This window comes from Atta colombica, unplaced genomic scaffold (assembly GCF_001594045.1).
Source record: "Atta colombica isolate Treedump-2 unplaced genomic scaffold, Acol1.0 scaffold210, whole genome shotgun sequence".
Lineage (NCBI taxonomy): Eukaryota > Metazoa > Arthropoda > Insecta > Hymenoptera > Formicidae > Atta > Atta colombica.
Window position 1 is genome coordinate 567,088 of NW_017259306.1, and position 8,494 is coordinate 575,581.

The window sequence follows — 8,494 nt, forward strand, 5'->3', positions numbered from 1 at the left end:
AACAATAAAATTTGAATAATACAAATTATCGCATTAAAATAGGTATATAAAATTGTAGGATGTATGTAATATGCAATTTGGATTCTTTGCTATACAACAGTATTATTTATTTTAATAAAAATAATCAAAAGATTTAAATTTTCTTAGTATGTATATAATTGCTATGTGATATAGAAGACTTTAAATTAATATTTGACGTAGCAGATAGATAAGATAGGTACGAAAACCCACGCATAATTAGAATCTTCAGAAAGTATTAAAAATTCAAAAAATGCCATATTAATGCGCGTCAATTATTCTCCGCATGCAACACAGTTTCCAACCGCTATGGTTGGGCGACGCTTAATTAATAATTACGAGCAACGCTGCACGTCGCGAACTCTCCCGGAGACTATTTCTAAAAGCTTCAGATATTTTTAACAAGGTCAGACCGATGAGATTACAGCAATACTATACTGTAGATTACTATGGATGCGATGATGCACGTCGCTCTGTGTGTGGGTGATACCGACGCGCAGATTAATGATGCAGTACAATTGCATCTGAAAACTTATGATATAAGCGAAACATAGTATAAATTATAATAATTGTAACAGAAACTCGTTGTACTTGTCACAAAAATATTCTATGAAAGAAGTTCCCTCCCTCTGCAAAGAATGTAATTCTGTTTTCGGCGAGAACTTAAATTGCCGCAAATATTCTGTTCCTTTTAATAAATCTGTGAACTCATTTTTTTATCTCCCGCTCTAAATTTCTTAAATATTTTTTGTCCTCCTGCCTCGAATTCGTATATTTTTTATTAAAATACAATATTTAAGATATTAAATTTTATACAAGTTAGTATATAATAAGTTAGTATATAATAAGTTAGTATATAATATTCAACGTATTATAAGTTTTATACAAGTTAGTATCAATAAAAAATAAAACTCTTCGCTAATCTTTCCTTCGTATTAAAAGTTTCCAAAGGTAATAATTAGTGATAAAGAAATAAACACTTACGACGTTACCAACCTAAAATCGCTGTCAGCTATGATGGAGCAATGATGATCCAGCTCCTCACTATCATCAGGAGTGGTGTGCCCGCTTTGGTTGTCGTGACGATGGATGACGACGACTTCTTCGTCCTCGGAATCGCCGGTGACGACGTCGCAAGATCTGCCGACCTCTCCATCGCTTCCTTGCGAGGATGTCGGCGAGTCATCGATCATCACATCATGTACGAGCCTATTCAAATGTTAAATACGCGAAAGTTACATGAAAATTATGAACATAGCCATATAGAGGTAATAAAAAATACATGAACTGCATCTGACATGTCGTTTTTCTAATTATACGAGAAGGCAAAATATAATAATAACAGATAATGATTAATTTATTTTCTATAAATAATATGTGCAATTATTGCAAATTAATAGTAAATCTTAGTATTTAAATCTTTTTTAATTTTTAATAAAAAATAATAATGAATCAAAACCTTACCAATAATATAATATCAATAGTAATTACATATAAAATAAAATTGATAAAACTTCTTCTAGCGATTTGACGATAATAGTACAAAAGTTATTTATCAAAATTAAGAATTTAAAAATATAAATATTTTTCCTTATTGTATCTCTTTAGTTTTGTTTATTGCTCCATTTATTATGTAAATAAGTATATATGTATAAATACAAATAATTCTATATATCATGTTCATGATAATTAATTCATTATTATTAAAAAGCGAAAATTGCAAATAACACTTGTATCTTATTCATACAACAGAATAAAATTTCATTTCTGAAAGAATGATTTAAGAATATTGTAATGTCGAAATTCTCTTTAGAAGCATGTCTATTTTTTCAAACACTTTTCAGAAGAAAGGGAATGTTTGCGTTATATTGACAAATGAGTATATTTCGCATTCAGTTACATATTCATCTTGAATCATAAAAATTGCATTTAAATAGATTTTATGCAGATATTAATTGAGAGAAGGCCCCTGTTTTCTCACTGTGTTTATAAATGTGATCAAATTAGATTGAAAATTAAATCGGAGTTGCAAATGCGAGACTGTCACTTATTGATATTACTTTATTTTTATAGAATCAACTGTGAACAGTGATACGTTTAATTTATTGCAAACATATTTGCAATCAGAATATGAAATTGTTAGGAATGGATTTAGAATTATTTAATTATTCCTTAGATTTCTAATTTCTAGAAAAACGGAATAATTCGATTAGAAATATCCATTCTGAATAATTCTATAATACGTGTTCTATAATACGTGTGCTATTATATACGATTTAATGTAAAGCACAAAAGACTATACAAAAATGTAAATAATATGGAAAAATCGTATTCTTTGTTATCAAATATATTACCACATTTTTTTGAATGATAGAAAACGCGTTCGTAATTATGTGTATTGTTTATATTATTTTTCTATTTATGAGTCTGAAATATATACATTTTCATTAGGATGATCTAAATCTCATGTTTAATGCGATCAAAGTACGTAATTATGTTAAGCGTGATTTCACACGGGATGACTTTTTATTCGCTAGAAGCCGCATTTAGTGACGTCATTAATTCGTCAGTGAATTCTCTTGACTCTGCTATTGTTTGCTTGAAGCAAGTTTCTTAATTCGTCCACGAATTCGCTGATGAAAGCTTCTTGTACACGCTTGGTTTTTATTCGCTAGCGATTAAAATTTTGAAGTCGCAGCGTTAAGTGGTCTCTAGTGATTAAGCGAATAGTTGGTCACAAAGCACAATAACAGCTCGAAGTATGTCATTCGATGACATTATTCTCTGATATTTATGATCTGAGTGGCCGAGGCGTTTCGGAAAAATTTTCACGCTGTCGATTTAAAAATTCGCTCTGGAGGAACAGCAAGAAATTAGTGACAAGCCAGCGATAAGCTGGCGACAAGCGTCGAAAGCAGTATTCGTCGCGACTATACGCTATAAGAACAAATCCACGTCTAGAAGAAATTTTTAGTAGCGAATTCGCTATGACGTCATTAGACGCGGCTTCTAGCGAATAAAAGTCGCCCTGTGTAAATCACGCTTTACATTTATAAGCAATTGCTATAAGCAAAGTTATGTAATTACATCTTACGCTAATATAACGCTCTAATATACAATCTAAATAGGATCATCGGTTATTTGTGATAATAGAAATAACATATACATATGTATGCATCAACGAAAGTAGATCACACCCATCAAAATTGTCTATACGTACATCGCATTGCAGTCTCACATCGTATTCGTATTCTTGTGTCACTTATGTTCCAGGATCAATAATTTTAAAGACATAATGCCGATGCGCGACTTGGCGATTTTATAACTTTTTCGGCCTAGTAGTGCATCGGATGCATTCAGGAAACCTCATTTTACCATGCTATTTTATGAGTCCCTTGAGTAGTGACACGAATGTACATACCAGAATGTTTGTGCACTTTATGCAACACTATATGCATAGTGCAGCAACGTTTTATCATTATTCTAAATAGAAATAGGAAACGACCAGACGGTAACGTTGCTCTCGTATAGCTCTCACATTCTTGAATACTCTATAGTGCTATCTTATATACTATATATATATGTATATAAGACGTCTTATCTAGAAGAAAATTCTAGACTGTTATATTTACATAGAAACATATAATATGTCTTAAATCAAAATGTTTTATGATAATACAAAAGTAGGAGCATTAAAGGATGTCACATTAAGTTACTTAGTGACATGAGAAATTTTTATTTAAAATGACTCATCTTGAAACGACATTTAAATTATTGACTTTTTGAATTTAATCAATTTCGATTGAAGATTCTATTTTATCATTTATTAAAATCAGTCCATTAAATTAATTTTAATCAGATTATTTAATTTCGTCATTTTATAACATATCTGGAATTACAAAAATACACAAATATTTTTCAAATATTCCCGTTCATCAACTTTCGATCTTATCAACATAGTTTGCTGTTTACAATCTACATTATCACACCTTTCATATTTCGCCAAATACAGTCAAGATTTGATTCGCGATACATTTTTTCAGTTTCTAATGAATTCCTGAATTGATCTTCATAATTCGTGCTCCTGATTTTCCGTCCAAAATCTTCTCGGTCTGATTCTCGACCACCGTCTTTCTTGTCGCGACCTATGTGTGTCACCGCTGTGGTTCTTATCATATCGCATATCGTGTCATCTGTTCCGAAGGCAGGTCCGCTACGAGGGTACTCACGTGTAGTTGGACAGCGGTGCCTTCAGATGTTGGGGTAGCCTCTCGAAATAGTGCCGGAATTCCTCAAATTCGCTGTCAGCCATCGCGATGTTCGCAAAGATGAGCGAGGTTCAGAACAGGGAACAGTTCCGAGGGCGGCCGTGACGGCCTGCAGGAGAGCTGCTCGTCACAACCCCCAGGAAATACAAGATGAGATGTCGCTTACGTCGTCGCCGACGTCGCTTCGACGCCGCGCGAACCCGACGCAACCCCTATTGATTCCTGCGTGGCGAACGTCGCGCGCCTGCTCATTCGCGAGGGTGGACGGGGGTTGATCCTCAGTGAGAAAGAAAGAGAGAAAATTGGAGGGTGAATGTTTGGCTGCGTATTCTTGTCTTGCATTTATTTCTAAATGCAATGTCCATACTATATAAAACATGATTTATACATTAGACAAATAGAAGTTAGAATCCAACGGTTGTTAAATAAAAGTTATATATATGCAAATCAATTAAAAGATTTAATTGCTTTCAATTCTCAATCATTATATTCAAACTGAAATAATTAAAATATGATTATTTAATCAACATATTCCATTTTTGAAACGAGAATTTTATTACAAAATTATATGTTTTAGTATGATAAAAAAATTTTTTAACTATCTAATTTTCAAATATTTATGAAAAGCATTGTAGAAATTATAGGATGACTACATGTATATACTCCATGAAAATGTGAACTAAAATAGGTCTCTATCCGAACATTTGTGGGTCTAGCGCGTCGCTGGTTGATAATGAAACATTGCGCAATGAAACATTTATCAGCTGGGCACATAAACTCTCGGCAGTTTACACTCGTATCTTCTGGAGTAGCTTGGAATTCGCATCGGAGAATACGCGGAGCCACTATATAAAATACCAGAGAGGCGGCTAAATATTTTACAACCATCTCGCAATGTTTTGCGCTTATACATTCATGCTGCAATAAAGATTCATCTTCTACTAGCATTCGGATGATTAATCGGAAATTTTGCGACTTGCACCATTTCATCAAATAACACAAAATCATAAATTGAGCATAAACTTATCCGTTTTTAATATATTCAATTGATTTTTTTCAAAACATCAATCAATAAATTCATGTTATACATTAATCGTTCCAAAACTCTCTATGATTAAAATAAATCAAACTGTTAAAATAGATTGGAATAAAATCAATTTCATGTCAATATATTTTATAGGTAGTTTTAACATTATATATAATCATTATATATAACATATTTTGACAGCAATAAATTCGTTGCTGTTAAAAATACTCAAATATTGACATAAAATTTTATGTTAAAGTAAAAATACTTATTATTTTTTAATTATCAATTTTATTGAAATAATTGAAGTACTGTAGCTGAGTTAATTCCAATAGAGTTGAACAGTTTAAGCAACATTTAGATTCAATAAAGTTGAATGTCTCGCTCTTTTGAGCCGCAGTTGAATACATGGTGACATATCAAAACGAAATAAAAATATTGTTAATTATAATTATATTAATTATTGATACTGCTGAGGATGGCTTGAATTGGAGTCGAAACAAATGCGATTTGCGAAATCACTGTTTATTGCACTTATTATTGATATTTTCATTTATTAAGACAATAGAGGTATCCTTTGCGTAAAGATATTTTTATTTATTTTATTGTTTGATATTTAATTTATTTTGTAATTATAGAAAATTCTGAGATTAGAATTGAAGTAATCGACGTATCGCTAGAATCAAATTATACCATGATTACATTTTTCGCATGTCTGTTCGCAATTCCACCAGCTGCGTCGTTTTACAATATCTCACAACTATTTTTCTTACATTCACTCCTGAAGAATCTAGAATCATCGATCATTTCTCTTATTATTTGTGCTGAGAGGCCGTTCGGAAAAGATTTTACTGTTTGCTGTTCGATAAATAGTCATTATATTTTCCTTCGCGAGAATTTTCTGTGCGCTTGGCCGTTTCGATCGATTAAAAAATTTTAGCCGATTTTCTCAAAGAGACATACACTTGGAAAACTTTAAGGAAGAACGCGTCTCGCGTAAGTGAAGCAACAGGCTATCGACGGCTGTCGATGTCAAAAGACAGCAATATAACATGAAAACACAATAAAACGTAGAACAGAAAATACCAAAAAAGCACGTTAAAAACCTTCAGATTATATGTTGAAAATATAATATGAATGTGTAACAGATTGTATAATAAATAATAATAATAATAATAATAATGATAATAAATAATAACATGTAATTATACGAGGAACAAAAGAAATTATAAAATAATAATTTGGAATACACAACGCAAATAACATACAATTGTATGTCTTTTTAATAAATAATATTTTCATTTGTAGCTTCTAATTATTAGATTATAAATATTTAAAAGGAGAGATCGATGTACATCTGGGTCATATGAGTTGAAACAAAAGTTTATAGCGCGCTAAATTTTAAAATTCAAGCAGCTGTAACTTTAATAAAAATATAAAAATCATGCCTTTGAGTCCCGCTTGAATAGCCATAAGTCATTAGGAGTATTTATTTGAAATAAATTTTAATTGCTAAATTGAACTCTGACGAAGGTACGAATCTTACCTCTTCTTAGCTTTCTATTCTTTATTAAAGCTCTCTAAAACTAGAAAAACATCATTAACTGCTCTTGTTAGCACATTGTTGTCTTCAAGATACTGGATATAATCCGGATTCCATATGTGCATCTTTCGCCCAAAGCGAATTCCAAAAGCATCCTCATTATTACAATCATATTCAAATTTTTTTAACATAATGATTGAAACTTTGTTTTATTGATATAATTGTTAATTTATTTTTTTTTAACATATAGGTTCATATTCACATAGTCAGGTCTTATATTTAAGACTTCCTTAATCTTTAACTTTAGATGCTCAATAGTAAAAAAATAATTCGTAGAGCGCATTTGAAGCTAAATTTAAGGAAGCCTTAAATATAAGATCTGATTATGACGGACAATAGATATGATGCAAATAAAGTAGGATTACGATTTTTATTCCGATCAATAGATATAATTGATAATAGATATAATTTGAAACTGCAGCAATTAAGTTTTTATTACACGAAAATAACTTTGTTAATGTACTCTCAAGGAAAAATTCAGATAATACGAGACAAAAAAATTGACAGTATCGACTGCTTTGATTTGACCTAGTGCCCTTTGTAACAGGATAGGAGATAGAGACTAAATTAGTGTTACCTCATATCTCATTACATATCTCATTATAAATTTTCTGTTTGATTCTATAAGCAATCTCTTGTCGTCGACATGTTGCAGCTGATAACTACGTACTCTTTCAACTTCATTGTCATCGTGGCGATAAAAGATATCTCGTGTCACCGATGTACGAAAGCATGCAATGACGAAGATTGTATTATGCAGACCGGTCTCGCAGTTTCAAGAGGACCAAGGCTCTCCAATTCTCTCAATTCTTAAATATTAGCTATATTTGTAGCGTCATTGATGAGAACAAAAAATTTCATAATTTCATTCGATAATAAGGTTAACAAAATCGGTGGTGAATGAAATTGATTGAATAATAAATTCCGAAAGCAAAATTCCTTTCTCCCCTCGCGAAAGACATCCCCTGGAAACCAACCGTCTGCAAACGCATTTCGACAAAGGAATAGCACAAACCAGGATCGAACGATACTCTCAATCTCGCTTAATGCCGGTGAAACACTTGGTATAATTTTCCGAGGGTGGAACTGCGTTGCGGCAGCTGATAGTGGTAAGTGATGGACCACTCGTAATGTGCCGCATCTACTTTTCTCGAGTGGGAGTACTCGAACGTTTGAGCTTTTATTAAACAGTCTCTTTGTTTCGGAACAGAATCTGAAGAACGAGAAATTGCCGCTTCGTCGAAAAAGCTTCTTCCCTGGATAGAAAATCGGTCCTTCGACCGCTTTTTGATATTGCGATTTTTTTATTGCGGCATGTATAATTTTGCTCTGCGTGCATTAAATATATTTTAATGAACAGAAATGTTATCAATGCACAATGCATAATTTCCATACAATATTATAAAAAGAGAAGCTCTTATCAATGTTCTGTTTATAATATGATGAAATCTATATTTATAATAAATATCTCTCTGAAATATGCAATGTATAATTTTTATAGCAAATGTAGGTATAATTGAATATTTTTTAAATAATTTTAAAATATAAAAATAATAATACAACATTATAATATATAAA

At 31.6% G+C, this 8,494-nt stretch overlaps 1 protein-coding gene across 1 annotated transcript in view; it reads right to left on the reverse strand.

The window, feature by feature from the left end:
- Nucleotides 1–4,411, reverse strand: part of LOC108687661 (JNK-interacting protein 1) — a 9,783-nt gene extending 5,372 nt beyond the window's left edge. Inside the window, exons 1-2 of the mRNA XM_018193564.1 lie at nt 4,248–4,411; nt 1,015–1,227 (exon numbers count right to left, since the gene is read on the reverse strand). Coding sequence (XP_018049053.1) covers nt 1,015–1,227; nt 4,248–4,330 — 296 coding nt within the window. The 5' untranslated portion in view covers nt 4,331–4,411. The remainder of the gene's footprint in view (nt 1–1,014; nt 1,228–4,247) is intronic.
- Between the last annotated feature and the right edge of the window lie 4,083 nt (nt 4,412–8,494).